The 17,640-nt window shown below is 43.0% G+C and overlaps 1 protein-coding gene across 1 annotated transcript in view; it reads left to right on the top strand.

The window, feature by feature from the left end:
• Nucleotides 1–11,291: 11,291 nt before the first annotated feature.
• Nucleotides 11,292–17,640, top strand: part of CEP120 (centrosomal protein 120) — a 36,238-nt gene continuing 29,889 nt past the window's right edge. The window contains exons 1-4 of the mRNA XM_033164096.1: nt 11,292–11,614; nt 13,890–14,046; nt 14,533–14,647; nt 16,053–16,194. Coding sequence (XP_033019987.1) covers nt 11,566–11,614; nt 13,890–14,046; nt 14,533–14,647; nt 16,053–16,194 — 463 coding nt within the window. The 5' untranslated portion in view covers nt 11,292–11,565. The remainder of the gene's footprint in view (nt 11,615–13,889; nt 14,047–14,532; nt 14,648–16,052; nt 16,195–17,640) is intronic.

The raw sequence follows: 17,640 nt of genomic DNA, 5'->3' as shown, positions 1-17,640 counted from the left end.
CTACAGCTAACAGACTAGTTATTATAAATAAGGGTTGACAGCAGTGGAGCTAAGAGTGCTCTATTCCCTGCAAATCTAATATCCATGTCAAATGTGTTTGGCATACATAGGTACAATGAAATCAGCGTCGAGTCACCACAATTTTTCCTTTGCAATTCAACTGCATGTGACAGGTGGTTTCTACAAGGTCATTTGCCATTCAGAAATGCAGGTAGGATTCGTAAACAAGGCTAACCTGCAATTTTGCTATTCAGGAATTAAAATTTTGTTTCGTTCCAGGGCTGGTGCTTTCACCAATCTCCCCTTTCTTCTCCAAAAGTCTTTTCTGGGGGATTTGGGGGTGGAGGGAGCCTCCAGAGCCACATGAGAAGTGGAGTGGGGGGCTGCAGGGAAAGGAGAGATCCTATTTTTAAAAAATGCCACACCCCTTTATTCCACTGGGAGGCGCCACTGGTTCCTTGTCAGAGCCGTAGCTAGGTGATCTTGCGCCCCTTGCAGAACCGTCCAGATTGTGCCCCCTAGCCACGGACAGATTTGCTCTTCTTTCCACCTCTCCTCCCAAACCCCCACCCATTCAATTCACCCTCTGTTTAAAAAGCATTTCTTATAAGGCAATAATCAATATTTATATTTATGGACATATTTTTTTAGCTGATTTGGTGCCCCCCAATCACCTGCGCCCCTGGCAGGGGCCCACCTCACCATCCCCTAGCTATGGCCCTGTTCCTAGTTCCCGCTTTGAATGGTTATTTAGGATCTAGGTCAGTATTTATGCAGCCACTATGTGGTCTAAATGGACCCCTGATACAGAAGTGCGAAAAAGCATTGCAGCCCAAAAGTGTTGCCCTAATACGCCAAGTATAATCTGAATGCCGTTGTTCAAATTACAGTATCTTGCCTCTGGCTATCACCCGTTCAACAGAGGGAATCAGTTAGTCCAAGCCACACTAAAGGTCTTTAATGCCAAAGTAGCCCAAAAACTCCTGTATGGGTTGGTGCAGTTAACGAAGCGCTGGAATGCAGCCAATCCAAATTTCTGCGCAAAATCCTGGGGCTTCGAAATTGTGTGCCATGTGTCTGGAAACTGGACAAGGGCTGCTGGAAACCAAAGCGTGGCTCACTACTATAAAATTCTGGCTCTGCCTACATTTCATGTCTGATCTGTCCTCTTTAACTTTCCACATGCTGGCAGAATCCCACCACTCCAAATGGCTACCATGCATTGAGAGCAAAATCAGAACCTGTGGCCTGTCACTACAGCCGCTGTGAGATTGAATTCCAAAACCCTTAGCAGCGCAGCCAGTAAAACCTGTTCCCCATTGGGAATTTGGGAATTCCGGCCTCGTTTGGCCAGGACACTCCATATTTACACCAGCTTTACGACCCCCACCTACGCAGAGCTCTTTCCCGCGCAAGATTTCATGTCTACCTGCCTGCTGTTTTGCAAGGTCGATTCTCGAAAATCCCATACTGCCCTTGTGACACAAAACAGGTCGGATCCATCACACACATTTTATTTTATTGCCCATTTTATGCAAAAATATATATGATAAGTATTTGGCCCCCTTATTGAAAGAGGGGATTTGTCGCGCTGACTCTTCCGGGGTGTCTTCTCTGCTGAATAATTGTAGGAATGACGTTGTGGAGGATGTGGCAAGATTTTTGAGTGACACTATGAAATTACATCACCATAGGTCCTAAGAGCCATTTTCGTACCTCCCGATGTCTGGACAGTTTACCAGATTTTTTCCAATGAATCCGGGGACACTATATATATATATATGCTACACTATATATATATATATATATATATATATATATATATATATATATATATATATATATGCTACACGTTCAGGATGTTGATGCTGCAGCGATGGCAGTGGCAGAGGGACAGCCGCCGCCTTCACCTCAACCGCCACGTTTCCCCTTCCTCCGAGGCTTCTCTCTCCTTTCTCCATGAGCCTGGGCAGCCCCTGAGTTGTTGGTTCCTCAGTGGTGGTGGGGAAGTGGTGCGAAGTGGGTCAGGCATGGAAGGTGGAGAAGGAGGGCTGAGCATAGCTGTCAAGTTTCGGATTTGAAAATAAGGGATCAGCAGTCTCACCTATCCCGGGGACAGTCACATGTCAGTGGTGGGCGGAGCCAGAAGCAAAAGTGGGCGGAGCAGCAATGTAAACTCCAAGCGGGCTCAAGCTCGGAGCGGAGCAAAGAGGAGGGCCGCCATGTGCTCCGCGCGATGGAGCCCCATCGTCTTCTTGTCTGATCCCATCAAAACAGGACAGGAAGCAGCAGCTGCTCAAAGGCAGCCAGGCTCCGCCCGCCAGCTAACCCTATTGGCCGGCTGAGGGTCTCGGTGGCAACGGATAGGGGCTGATGCAGGGGGAGGAATACACCCCCCTGTAAGCACAGGAAACGGCTCCCACTTGCTTTGAGGGCTGAGGCTTTTCTCTCCAAGTAGGTGAGGTCTTCCCACCCAGTCCCTGGCCAGCAGGGGAGGAGCTGCTTCCATTAAAAATGGGAAATTTAAGGGAAATAAAAAATAAGGGAGAGCAGCGGGAAACTGCTTAAAATAAGGGAGAATCCCGGGGAAAACGGGATACTTGACAGCACTGCTTCAAGCCCCTGCACCACCATCACATGGGGACTTCCAAGCAGCTCCTGAAGCCAGCCAGAGCCAACTGCTCCGGGCTGCTGAGACTGCCCCTGCTGCATTTCCCGGGGACATGAAATGAAATCCGGGGACATTCTGGGGATGGAATTTGTCGGGAGACTTATTCACAAATCCGGGGACTGTCCCCAGGAAACTGGGATGTCTGGTAACCCTACCCTAAAGTATCTCCTACTATGTTTCGTTAGCTGCATTGTGTTCAGATCCATGTATATGATGCACATTTTCTAGGCCAATAAAGGAGATTGATTGATATTATCTTGTGTGTTTAGCTGCTGTACTTTATTCCATAAACTTCTGCAACTTTATGTAACCAGCCGTGAAAGGCTTTCTAAGCGCTGGGACTCCTAAAGAAACTCTGATCATTCTAAAGACTTTTCTAATCAAGTTTATTAAGATCTCATACTGCTCAACCATTTATCATGAACTCAGGTGCACTTTGTCAGTTTCAAAATCAATAGGGTTATGGGCTGAGTGTAAATTTATGATCCGCCCACACCCTCCCAGTCTAAATGTTAATTACTTTGTTCCTTTCCTTGAATGTAGCAGTCAAAAAAAATTTTATACAGCACAATAACCTGTTCTTCTCACCCTCCCACTTTTCTTCTTCTTATTTTTGGGTAGAATTGGTGGTTTTTCCAGACCAGGGATGGGGAACCTGTGACCCTCAAGGTATTGTTGGGCTATCAATCTCATCATCTCTGAGCACTAGCCATGACTGGGGCTAATGAGAGACAACATCTGGAAGGCCACAGGTTAGGCATTTCCAATGGCGGCTGGCACTCATCAGCACTGACGGGGCAGAAGGCAGGGAGCCAAACAGTAGATGGCGCCAACTAACACTACTTTTGTCTCCATCTTCTTCCCTGCTGAGGCCTAGAAGGACAACATTGAGACTCAGGAGGAGGAAGCTGACAGGCACGCACCATTTTCTGCTCTGGTTGTTAAGTAAGTAGGCAAACAGCCAAAGGCAGGCTGGGGCTGGTGGGGCAGTGCCCTGTTCACTCTAACAGAGCAGCTTCCACTGGGCAGGCCAGCCTCTGGAAATGACCTGGTTCCTTGCAGCCAGCACTGAGATAAGGCTTTGTGCATGCCAAAGCATACCAGGAGCTCATAGGAGCAGTCATCTGCCCTTAACCATTTTGAACCATTTTGTGCAGTGCAAGGTTGGACTGCATCATGCTCTGTCTGGTTTGCATAGGAACACACGGGGATTACCAGCCTCCTATAACCAACATGCTTAAATCTAATTAATGCATGAAGGGGTTAATGCCATAGAGTAAGCTTTCCTGCCAGGCTTAGTTAGGCCACTCCCCCTGACCATGACAGGAAGGTAATCAAGCCTATTGTTGTACCCCAGTCTGCCAGAGAAGCTCAACATGCAGGCTTTGAGACTGAATGGCTCTTACAAGCCACTCTTGTAATAATTTAGGAACTTTCACCACTGTAACTAAGCCGAGTTTTACACTGCCTATGTTTTCTGACTGGTGTATGGAAAAGCACATGAACCAGACCTTTGAAGAGTTTGTAAGTAATCCAAATGTGTAGTCTTTTTCTATGCTAGGAGAATAGAGGAACTTTGGAAGGAACTTAGAAATGCATATTTTAAAGGTCTAACAGTCTACATTTCCACTCTTTACTTCGCCTCTCCGCACCTGCAATTGCCACTAGCAAACCACATCTTATTCTAGTTACAGGTGGGTAGCCGTGTTGGTCTGCCATAGTCAAAACAAAATCGAAAATTCTTTCTAGTAGCACCTTAGAGACCAACTGAGTTTGTTCCTGGTATGAGCTTTCGTGTGGTATCTGAAGAAGTGTGCATGCACACGAAAGCTCATACCAGGAACAAACTCAGTTGGTCTCTAAGGTGCTACTAGAAAGAATTTTCGATTTTGTTTTCACATCTTATTCTGTTATATACATATGACTGGTTGTCCTGGATTAGTACCCATTCCCTGATTTATATACACCCCTCCCCAATGAAAGGTAATATTTCATTAAAAAGGGACAAATTTTCCAGATGAGAAAAGAGAATTGAGTTGCACAGGCGACGGTATCTGGGCACCTTTAACCGTTTAGGTTTCTACACTGGGAGTGTATGGATGATGTTGTGTATTGATTCAAGGCTTATGATATCTGTATTACTATTGTCTGTATTCACATTAGGGGAAAGTAACTGCCTTCCTGTTCCAGAAGGAACAGCTACTATTGGTTCATTCAAGTTGCTGCATTTGGATCCTCAGTCTTATTGGTTTCCACCAAAAGGCAGCTTTGTGATTGCTTGAGATTGTTCCCTCCAAAATGTATCCTTTCTAGCCAGTCTTTCTGTCCCTATAAATGTAGCATCCCTCTCCTCAGTTCCCCAGTCTTGTTTGCCTGAATAAAGAGTGTTACATGAAGAAGCTGTCTCCTGCCTGCTATGTCAGAGCTGAAATCACTTGCTGAATCACAATCCCCACGTTACAACAGAAGATTTAATAATTTTACAGTTGTGAGAGTGAATGTGAGAAAGAGAGAAATGGATTTCATAAAGACCAAGGAACGCTGCTTTAGCAACTTATTGACTTCTGCAAGGATTGGATCACAACCTAATTGGGAACATAATGTCATTAGCTAAAGTGCTGAAATGCAATCCTTTGACATTCTGTACACAAATGTCTCACAAAGGCGATTTTCTTAGATGGTAATTATTATAAGATCAGCTGGGGGAAAAGATCAAGGTTGCGGTACGGAACACATATGCACTAGTGAAACAGTAATTATTTTATCAGGAACATGGTGATAGAAATGCGCCTAGCACAGCAGACCAAGGGGCTGTTCCAGTGCAATGGTAGTTGTCTTTTAGGAAGGAAGCCAGAGAGCCACGTTCTGCTTGGTATTTCTCAGCAAAGTGAAATGCTCAAAAACGTGCAGCAAATGGCCTCGTGGATTTGGCAAAGTGGGCTTCATCCCCAAAAATGTTCATACCACAATATAATACAGGACCCTCAGAACCAGCTGCTTTTCTGTTGGAGTTTATAACTTTATTCTAACAAGACTCCTACCCACTTCTCAGACAATATTCCAGCCAGCACACCTGGAAGCAGAGTGGCATACTTGACTCTGAGGTGGGAGAGAGGAGAAGATGGGAATATTAAACCCCGGTGGAATGACTCTATTGCCCATGGGGCCATTGGAGAAACAATGCTGTTGTTTAAAAAAAAAATTAAAATATATTTTTCATTAAAGATTTCTTAGTTTACAAAAGTATGTGCAAGGTCTCTTTTTGTCAAGTTGCGTTTTCTACAGATCGGTTTCATTTGTTGTGAGACATTAGTGTTACATTAGGAAGAAAAGTGGGAAAGAGGTGGAGGGGGGAATGGTGAGTGGGGTGGGGTGGGGTGGGGTGGCAATGCTTCTATTCTACTTAGTGTATGTGTGAGGTTTTGTGTCAACATCACTTGTGTGGGTTCTCTTTACTATTCGCTTGTTGTATTTCTTTGGTGGTGAGAGAGGTTGGGGGTGGCCTAGCGTGGGGTTGGTTGGCTTTGATTGGCAGTAGTGAAATATGTTTTTGTGTGTGAGTGGGATATGTGTGTGTTTGGATCAGGTTAGCCAGATTGATTCAAATGCTGTTGGCGGGTTCTTGTTGTTGTCTAGTTGGGCTGTGTATGTGATCAAGGGGAGCCATACCGGGGTGAAGGCGTCTTCTTCTATTTGCCCCCGTGTCAGTTTCAGTTTGTTGGTTAGTTTTTCTAATAAGGCTGTTTCCCATACTATTTGATACCATTGGTCCATGCATACTCCTGACAGGTCTCTCCAGTGTCTGGCTATGATGCTTCTGGCTGCTGAGAGTAGGTGGGTTATGAGCTCTTTGTGTTGTGAGTGGGCATTATTGTCTTGGAAGATGGACAAACAAAGTTGAGTGATGGAATCTTTTCACACAAGGACTGAATTTAAAGCACATGGAAGATTTCTGCAAAAAAAAAGAGATCATGGAAAATGGGCAAAAAAATACCAAGAAAAAGATTCTTAATTAATGCAGGAACTTTAGCATGGAAAAACTGCATTCACCCAGTGAATTAAAGTCTTTAATAACATGTCAGTTGTAGTTTGCATATTTATGGGATAATTAATTCCACAAAGGAATACATGATGTGTTCGAGGTAAAGGACAGGTTGTAAATATTTCATTTAGCGTCTACTATTGAATATGTTCTTCATAATGCAACTGATAATTTGTATATATGAAAATTTAAAAAGCCACCCCTTTTAGGATTATGTGGTGAGTTGAAGGGAAATGCAGCTTAGGGCAGTGGATGAGTGATATTAGATGCTACTGACAAATTTGATTTTTACATGATAGATGCACAAAGAAACTGCTGTGATTCTAATTCCACTGCTAAATGGGTAACATAGTGTTATTAATTTGTACAGAGCATGCACTAAAAAAAGAATTAAGTCAATTAAGTAGAAAGATTTTAATGTGGTGTTGCAGACATGATGGTGCTTTGGAGGAAAAGAAGAGAGACAAGTGAAATTGGATTGGAATTGATTCATTGTTCGTACAAAAAATACCAACCTTTGCTATCCTTAGGGAAATGTGTGTTAGAGTTTATCTACAATTCTTTACCAAAGAAGAGACTCCATCAGACAGTGGTGGTCACTTAATCTGAGAACTCTTCTGTTCCTCACATGAAAACCAGCTGGATCCACATCATGTACTTGGAGGGGGCAGGGCGTGTTTAGAAATATAATCCCAACTAAAGTATGTAGCAGGGGTTTCTCAGCTGCATGAATGGCATCTAAAGTCAGGAGCTGTGGTAAACCCTGATGGGCTGGATGGGAAAAAAGGTACCAATAGGACACTCAAGTACATATCCTCCAACATTTCTCCAATGAAAATAGGAGTGTCCTATTTCATTAGTGTTGTTGTTGTTGTTGTTGTTGTTGTTGTTGTATTTATTTATTTATACCCCACTCATCTGACCAGGTTGCTCCTTGGCTTGATGGTCACATATCCCTATACCCTCCAACATTTCTCTGATGAAAATAGGGGTGTCCTAAGGAAAAGCAGGACATTCAGGCATCAGATCAGAAAGTGGGACGGCTTCTGTGAATCTGGGACTGTCCCTGGAAAATAGGGTCACTTGGAGGATCTGCAAGCTCCCTAAGCTCCGCCCACAAAAATAACTGTAGAGTTATTGGGGGAGAACCGTTAAAACAACTTCACAGGGATCTGGCACCGCCGGAATGGGCTTCAGCCATTATAGATATCTCAAAAATGACCAGTAAATTAAAAGAAGCACAGTGGTACCTTGGTTCTCGAACTCAATCCGTTCTGGAAGTCCTTTCGACTTCCAAAACGTTTGAAAGCCAAGGCACGGCTTCTGATTGGCCGATTGGCCCCGGAAACAATGCCGACGACAGCCGAAACAGACGTTCGGCTTCCGAAAAACATTCGCAAACTGGAACACTTGCTTCTGGGTTTGTGGCATTCAGGAGCCGATTTGTTCGTCAACTAAGCCATTCAGGAACCAAGATACCACTGTAGTAGGAACTGGAGAGACGTCTTAGATCTCAGGATTCAATATCAGAAATGGCTTCGAACACCAATGAAAACAGCATTAAAGATGCAACTGAGGCTGCTGAATTTGGAGGATTGAACCCACTGTTTAAGCTATTGAGACTGTGGTATACTGGAATCTGAGGAAGGCCAGGACATGTTTGGATTTCTGGCTTTCAAAGTAACCTACCCTCATCTGATGATGGTCAGTGTACATCCCTAACCTGAAGATTATTTTTAATTTGGCCAAAAATACTCAGATCTTTTATTCATGGGAGAACTCCTAGGGCCTCTCCCAACAGGCTTTGTATTGTGCATTCATGTCCTCATGCCGATATTGGGGTGGTCACCAGTGGCGAAGCTGCATGCTCTGGCACCGGGGGCAGAGAGCATGTGGAGGCGTGGCTGGCGTGAGTCCGGGGAGCGTGATGCGCCTCCTGGGGGTCTAGCGTGCATCCTGGGGGCGTGGCATGACGTCTGCCGGGGCGGCCACTATGGTACCCCCCTCCCTGATGGTGGCGGGGGCAATGTGCTCCCCCCACCCCCCGTTCCTCCACCAGTGTTGGTCACAAATGACCCCACTATTAATACTGTTTATATAGAGCTACAATTAGAAACACGCCTGGAGGAGACAGTACAATTGCTTCTCATATAACATATGAGGGGTGGGGCGGGGAGAGCATGGCATAATTAATTGTGGAAATGAAAGCAAATTGTCTGGTGTGAATTAACAGGGGGCTCCTTTACACTCAGTCGGCAGTAACTATCAGACCCTAACATGAAAATATTCAAATAAAACCTTTGAGTTTCTGTTTCGCTGTAAAATCAAGATGTCTTGTTATGAGCAATGAAACAGCAGCATGTGGACATTCTTGGCTCTATAATAGCATTATTATCTATTATTTATATATTTAAAATATTCATTATCCGAAACCAGTGGGCAATTGTCCCAATATCACTTAAGTGTGCACTGCGGATATTTGTGGATGATGAATGGACAAAAATGCAGGAAATATGTGTATGGATATATGAGAATCCTGCTTCCCCTCAGAAACAAATGCCAGCTCTTCACAGGTAGATGACTCCAGAACTGTGGACTTAAATTGCATGAGAAAGGTAGGATCTGGGGTGGGTGTTGTTTAATGGACTGCAAATTAAATCCACCGTTCCTCTTGCAGCATTGAAACAAGTCAGCAGAAGAGGAAATATGGAGGAAATGAAAACTAGGAGCAACATGAACAAGAAGAGTACAGTGGTTAGAATTCTGGACTGAGACATGGGAATCGAGAGTTCAAACCTCCACTTGGCTACGAGGCTCAGTGGGTCACCTTGAGGCCATCAGCAACTCTCAGTCTAATCTACCTCACAGGATTGTTAAGAGAACATTGGGGGGGGGGGCATACATGCCAACGTGATATTTCTGTGCCATCACAAACATAAGAAAAGTGATGGCAACCCAACTGAATGGGGAAAACAGAGACACTGGACTCAGCTACATTACTCAAGAAACAGCGTTTTGAATGCGTTATAAACATGCAACACCCGATGGCGCCAGAGAGCAAAAAAAAAAAAATCTAAGTGATTTCCCATAGCATTTTTTAAAATTTTGTTACAATGATTTGATTTTTGACTTATTTATTACATTTTTATCCTGGGTGTAGATCCACACAGTGTGAGACAGAGGAGATGAAAGTGGTAACCATCTTAGAGTAGTAGTTACATAAAAGTTGGAGGGGGGGTTGGTTGTTAACATGTACCCATTCTAAAGAGCCGAAAGGTATAAATTTTCTAGAGGGACAGCCATGTTAGTTTCTTGCAGCAAAAGCATTGAGTGGCAATTGCATTACTAACAGTAGTGATTCCCCCCAAAACAACAAAACAAAAAACCATGTATGTCGATAACACAAAAATCCTGGCATTGGCAAGCCAATTAATACCTGTAGCATGATATTTTGAAATACCACAAGTGAAGCTCTAATAGTAGTTATACGTCAATGGTTGCAGTCTCATTTTGAAGTTCCTGTGTTCCTGCATTCCCAGTTGGCCTATCCTGGGAGGTTAAAATGTCCCCTCACTGGCTTTTCAACATACTGTATGTGCTTACCCCCCCCCCCGCACACTCCCTCCACCATTATTAATTAAATATAACTTGAATAACAATAGTGTTCATATAAATGTAAACTAGTCCAAACTGAACATATTTATAAGGAATACGCTGTAATGGTTGGGGTCCACTAAAAAATTCTCTTTTCTTTTTTGGGTTCCAAAGAAACTGATTGTTCCATGTATCCTGGAAATTACCATTCACAGCGAAACATAAATTATATGGAAATAATTGATTCTTCTCCACGCAAAAAGGTAAACCCTTAAAAGAGATGTTCCTTCTAGGTTCTTGGTCTCTCTTGCCTCCTTGCAAGGAGTGGAGGGAACTCTGTTGCAACAGAAAAAAACAAAGATCTGCCCTGCTTTCACTGCCTCCTGCCTCCATCCATTCATCTGACCCATCATGGACTAGTCTTAGGGGGCTCGGCAGCAAAAGCCAAACCACCCTTATTTTTCTATATCAGATGGAGCATAAGGTATAAATAATAAAATGATGCTGATGATGGAGCAGGGAGTCCCTATTTTCATAGGAGAAATGTGTTTTTTTGTGTGGACGGGGGCGCTATTGGGTTGTTGTTTTTATTTTTATCATATATTTTGTGGTTCTATAGTTTGATTTTATTTTGCGAACCGCCCTGAGACCCCCGGGCATAGGGCGGTATATAAATTCAATAAAATAAAATAAAATAAAATAAAATGTTGGCGGGTATGACACGGGGCCTCGGGGACTGAGATCAGCAGCTGGCACGTAAATTGAGCTGCTCCGCTTGCAATCCATCCATCGACGTCCGCCACAAACGCGCAACCTGCGCTCCTCGCCTCCCGTTTCCCCACGCTGCCCTCGAAAAAAATCTCCTCCCGTTTCCCACCGCCGCTCCCATAGGTGGCGCTGCAGCACGCGCGCTTCGCCGCCTGCCGCCCCCACCCCCGGAGAAACAACGAGGCAGCAGTGTCCGGAAGTTGAAGCGGCATCCCGGAAGCGTCGCTCTGTCTCCTCCCCGCGCCCGTCTCTCTGTGCCTCGGATCCTTGCCTTTCCGCCTCCCGGTTGCTAAGCAGCGGCGGCGGCTGGTTTGAAAGCGCTCCCGAGGCGCCAAAGGGGAGCCTGCCGGCGGGACCACAAGAGAGGAGGAGGAGGACGTTGGGGCCCGGCCTCGTCACCGGCTTGGATGTGGGGACCCGGCGCGGAGAGGGCAGCTTTGGGAGAGCCTTGCGCCCTGCCTGCCAGAGCAGAGAGCCCGCCTGGAGGAGAATGGGCACAAGGGCCGACCAGCTCCTGATTGTGGTTTCTATCCTGGAAGGTAAGGCGCAGGGAAGGGTGTGTGTGTGTGTGTGTTAAAAGGGAAGCCAAAAGATAGAGACCCATTCATCTATGGATGCCTCCACCCCACCCATAATTTAGGGAGCTGCCTTAAAGTGAGTTGGATCGCCCATCCATTGAGGGCAGGGTCCCCTACACTGACTGGCAGCGGTTCCCAAGGGTTTTTAAGGCAGGGGGGGGTCTCTACTAGGAGATGGGGGGTGGGTGAACCTGGGGCACGTGGTTCAAGGTGTGAGCTATGCCCATGCCCACAAGTAAAGGAGGGTAAAGCAGCCACCTTACATGGGGATGTAAGGTGGCTGCTTTACCCTCCTTTACTTGTGGGCATGGGCATAGCCAGTATTTGTTTGGGGGGTGGGGACAGGCTTTATTATTATTTATTGAATTTATATACTGCCCTATACTGTATACCCAGAGGCCTCACAGAGCAAAATCAAAATATAAAAACACAATACAGTCAAATCTTGAATCCCAAACGCCTCCGTTTCGGAATGTTTCGGCTCCCAGACGCCGAAAACCCGGAAGTAAATGCTCTGGTTTCCGAACGTTTTTCAGAAGCTGAATGTCCGACACGGCTTCTGCTTCAGTGCAGGAAGCTCCTGCAACCAATCGGAAGCCGCGCCTCAGCTGTCGAACATTTTGGAAGCCGAACAGGCTTCCGGAACGGATTACATTTGACAACCGAGGTTTGACTGTATATAGAATCAAAATAAAATGCAACAACCCAATAACACACACACCCCGGGAGGAGGGGGCAGAACTGAGTTATCTGTGATGCAATTGGTCGGTTAAGTATTTTTATTTATTTGGTTGATTTAGGGGGCAGCTGCCCCCTCCCCAGCTCCCTGGGTACACTTAGTAATCTTATGCACATATTCTCAAAGAAACAATATGTAGCTGTACTGTACTACTTGTTACATTGTTTGTGATGCATTAGAATTAGGAGTGCTTAGTTTAAAAAATAATAATCCATGAACAACAAATTGTGGTCCTTGCAAGCACTTCTCAATGTATGTATATTTTATTTTCTGCTCATAAACCATCTAACTTTCAAAAAGATTAAAATGCTGACTTCAGCGATTTTTCATTGGTTGATTTGTTCTTAGTAATTTTTACCAGATCTTAAAATGTATGTTGCATTCTCCTTCAACAATCTAGTTTATTGTGGCTTGTAGCATAGTGATAAATAACAATTATTAAAATGTTACTGGTGAAAATATTAAGTACAGATATAGTGAAAACTTAAGGCAATATGAAATTAGTCCATATTTAGACATATGGTAGGGGGGGAAATCTACTTGCCTTTTATGTCTTCTCCATCAGTAGATAGATCCACACAGATCAAAACAAACACTCCACACATATTTACTAATGGTCCCATTGAGCTCCAGATGTGAATAGAGTTGCAGCTGTGGTATGTATATCACAGTGTAACTTAAAGAAGTTCATAGACTTAAAGTTTGCAAGATCTGCCTCATTTTTTACTACAGTCAGGAGATTCAGTAACTGGCATATACAGAGTTCTGAGCCCAGGAATTGGTTTTGTGTACCAGAACTGAACTAAACACTATGAGCTGTTATCCTAAGCCTTTCTTCCTTACCCTTTAATGTTTCCCTCCAGGTAGAAAGCTGGAGGGTCAGCATGCTGGCTGTCAGAAAAGCAAAATCTCTTCCCATGACACACCAAGCTATCACACAAGTGACTGCCATTTACGACCCAGTCACTTTCTTGGTGTATTCCTTGCTCTGTGTAGTTCTTGTGTGCTGCAGACTGCACACAAGCAGTTTTAATTGCAATCTGCTTCCCATTTCTTTATGTGCTCTTGTGTTCCAATGCAGAATTGAGCCAGCTCTTTGAAAGATGTGTTTGTACAGGTAACCAAGGAACAGCCTTTGATTATATATCACAGGGGTGGCCAACTTCCAAGAGACTGCGATCTACTCACAGTTAAAAACTGGCAGTGATCAGCTCCCTTTTGGGGGGTTCAGGTCAAAGTTGTTGAGCTTTTTAGGGGAGCTACAGTTGTTCAGCTTCTTTGGGGGGAGCCAATGATCTACCAGTGATCTACCGCAGACGTCCATTGATCTACCTGTAGATCACGATCTACCTGTTGGACATGCCTGATATATCAGATTCTGCAATGTGCCCAGGAGTTTGTGATTATTAAGTAACTACATCATGCCCTAAATAGTATACTATTAGCTGTTTATGAAGGAGCTATCTAATAAATGTGCTTTTTTTTTTCCTTTCCCAGGGCGTTACTTTCCAAAACGTCCAAAGCATATGCTTGTGGTAGAAGCAAAGTTTGATGGTGAAACTCTAGCTACAGACCCTGTGGAACATATTGATCAACCTGAATTTGCCACAGAGTTAGCTTGGGAACTTGACAGGAAAGCGCTTCACCAACACAGGTTAGATTTCTGAATTGCTTGAGTGTGTGCTTGTTGCATGTATTTATAATCTTGTAAACAATGACTATAATAACTTAGCCTGAACTGTACTGGAAAGCTTATGGGTGTATTCCATCCCCTTTTCTATATAGCATTTGGCTAGAAAACTCAGATAGTTACTAAAAAGAGCAGTCTTGAACTCTTGTGTTTTCACCTCCATAAAAAGTAACCAGCTTTCCTATATTTAACTGTTGCCATATACCTGGAGCCTATTTGACAGACTGGAAATTTTTATATGTGTTAGTTTGTTAACTGCTAAAGTTTCCTTATCATTGAGAAGAAATACTTGCAATATAATATATATTAAAATATTTACCACTGTTTCTGATCATATCTAGGTGGTTTTATCAGTAAAAATGTTGCATGTACCATTGGGGAGCCAAAAGCTTATATAACTGCTTCCAATGCCTAATTCTTAATGGGAATTGCATTTTTATTTCCTTGCAGATTACAGCGTACACCTATCAAGTTACAATGCTTTTCTGTGGATTCTCTCTCTTCCGCCAAAGAGCCTGTAGGTTACATTATACTAGATTTGAGAGTTGCTCAAGAGAAGAAACAGGTATTGTATAGAACTCGGCTTAAACACGTCACAATAAGTGAATGTGTGCTCCCTCATCAGATATGACAGATTAAATGATACTAATTTTCATTCTCTTATTGAATGGCAGATTCATTTGCTCATTGGGGTGGTAAACCCATTTCTGAGCTGTACCAAATATCAGCTGGTGGGTTGGTGGTGTTCACCTGGTTTCCCAAAGCTATGCACCGCTGCTGGTTAAATGGAGGGACAAGGCAGCAGAGAGCTGTTGTGCCCACTCCACTGTGTTGTCCATTCCTCTTCCTTTTTGGTAACCAGGCTGTTCCTCTCCTGTCTCTGTGGGCAAACCAGTATTATGGAAGTACAGTGGAACCTCGGTTGTCGAACGCTTCGGAAGTTGAACGTTTCGGCTTTCGAACGCTGACAACCCAGAAGTCAATGCTTCCATTTTCGAACGCGCCTCGGAAGTCGAACGGCTTCCAAGTTACTCTATTTCTCTATTTTTTTTCAATTGAATTCTCCAGCCGCCCATTTAAGCCTCGGTTGTCGAATGTTTCAGAAGTGGAACAATCTTCCAGAACGGATTACGTTCGACAACCGAGGTTCCACTGTTATTTAAATTTGGCTGATCATAAAATACCAGGACAATGTATGAAACTATAACAACATTTTAAACAAATTAGAAACAGCACAGAACAATCATTAAAATGACTGGCTACTCAAGAAAAATTTAAGCAACTGCATATTTATTTATATAACCTGATAACAAAAGCTCAGGTCAATGATCTGCCCATTAAGATGATTATCGGCCACAGTGAAGGTGTGTAGCAGATAAATTTCTTGCTATTATTTACTAAAGGGATTTAATGGATACGCCTCTGTCCACCATAGCAGGCTAAATGCAAATAATAACCTATGGTATATGCTCTAAATGGTTGCTGTGGCAGCAGAGTCAAGTGCAGGAATTATTCTGGATATAGAAAGTTCAGCTGTAGGTGGTGAACATATTATGTGCTCTTGGAGCCTTCCACCCCCATATTAGGGTAGCCTAAAGCCAGTGCAGTCATGCCCTCTGCATCTAAACAGATTATTTCTGGCAATCATCTGTCTACTAAGGAAAGGGGGTAATACCTCTGTTCTCAGATCTCTGGATTAGGGCCAAAGTCTTGTCCTCTTTTTTTCTTTTTTTTAAATAAATTGAAAATTGAGGTGAGAACTGTCTTATGTACACATGATATAATTTCACCTCTGCTGTAACAGTATCGTATGATCACAACTATTCTTTGTCTTAGGCTTGATTTTAAATGTAAGATCTTGTAAAATGTAGCCAAATTGGAAATCAATTTTATCTGACGACCATACTGTGTATGTATAATTTTGTAAGTGTGCTTTCACCCAACTTTTTGTTTTAATCAAATTTCTGCAGCCGCCAAAATGGTATCCATTACTGAGCAATAGATACACAAAATTTAAATCTGAGCTACAACTCAGTCTAATGCTAGAAACTGATACTAAGGCATCCACAGATGGCTTTAAAGCAAAGGACGCGCCTCCCAGAGATGTAACAGGTTAGTAGAATAATGAACACTTCACCAAACGCTATTACAAGTGTATTCTGAAAATTGTGGGAATTCTGCAGTTACATCAATGGAGATCCTAAAATATCCTTGGTTAGTATTGGCAAATTCACTGTACAAATCCTCTGTATTCTGCTTTGTTTCCTCTTTTGTTCTGGTCACAAATCCTTAGGCTGAGCATCTGCTCAGCAGTATTCTCTTACTTAATTCTAAATTTATACCTACCCTCATGGTGCTACTTTGCACCTGGCTCCAGATGGTGGGTTTTGGAGTTCTGTTGGGCGGAAAAACTTAATCCTATAAACCAGAAGTCTGAGAGATTTGATAGTTGATTTCTGACAGTTGAAGTGATGTCATCTTTCCTCATTTTAAGGTAGGAAATCTTTGTGCAGTTAGTTTTAATTTTGTAAGACGTAAGACAAACTTATATCTTTGGATGTTTATGTTTTATTTCTTAATGTTGACAAAGTTTCAGGGCTAAGAACATTTGAATATTCATGTTAAAAATCTTAATGGCCCGTCCTGTATCAGAGTAGTTTACAAGGGTTCTGTTCCATTGCTTTATGGCAAAGGTGGACAATCTGTCAGTGTCAAGATGCTGTAGGACTACACTTCCCATCATCCCTGATGATTGGCTGTGCTGGCTGGAGCTGATGGGAGCTGGAGTCCCAACAACATCAAGGGGGGTACAGGTTCCCCATTCCTACTTTATTACATAAATAATTATTTTTATATCTTAACTGCTCATGAATTTTATATGTTATATTTTGTTATTTTATTTTCTCTCTATATATACTTGATTATATTTTTTCTGCTTTTCTAAATAAAAAATAGTAATTAATTAAAGACAGAAAAACAGTTATCCCATTTTAATGCTTTGGTCTATATTATGTTTTCACCTTTCATCTTTATTCTACATTAAGCTTTCATCTTTCCCCCTTATTTTTCATATGATTCTCTGTCCTAAAGCTTGTTTAAATTCTGTTGTCAAGATTAGTAAAGTACAACCTCAGTGGGATATTGTAAACAGTGAATTTCCTTGTTTCTGTCTCTGTTTTGTTAACTTATTATTTTACTAGCTGTGTCCAACACTTCTGGGCAAGTTTGTGTAAAAAGCATATGACAAATAAAACACAGGTGTTGGGTATGTGTGGTATAACTTCAGGTTATACAGATGGTTATTCTCCGGTCTTCATGAAACTGATATGATACTATTTTCTTCTTACAAAAAAAAAAAGCAGGAAGGTGAATCCTTATCCTTAAACATAGACTATCAATGCCAGCAGGCCAGACAAATAAAGTATTAAAAAGTGGTGAGTTAGGGTTTATATAGCTGTTTACTGTCCTTTTGTCTGCTTTGAGATTAAACCCATGTAGGTCAGGGATGTAGAAATTGTGGTCCTCCAAATGTTGGACTCCAACTCTCATCAGGTCTGG

Source organism: Lacerta agilis, chromosome 11 (assembly GCF_009819535.1).
Source record: "Lacerta agilis isolate rLacAgi1 chromosome 11, rLacAgi1.pri, whole genome shotgun sequence".
In the NCBI taxonomy this organism is placed as follows: Eukaryota; Metazoa; Chordata; class Lepidosauria; order Squamata; family Lacertidae; genus Lacerta; species Lacerta agilis.
Note: the sequence above shows the minus strand (reverse complement) of the source record. Positions and strands in the feature narration are given on the sequence as shown.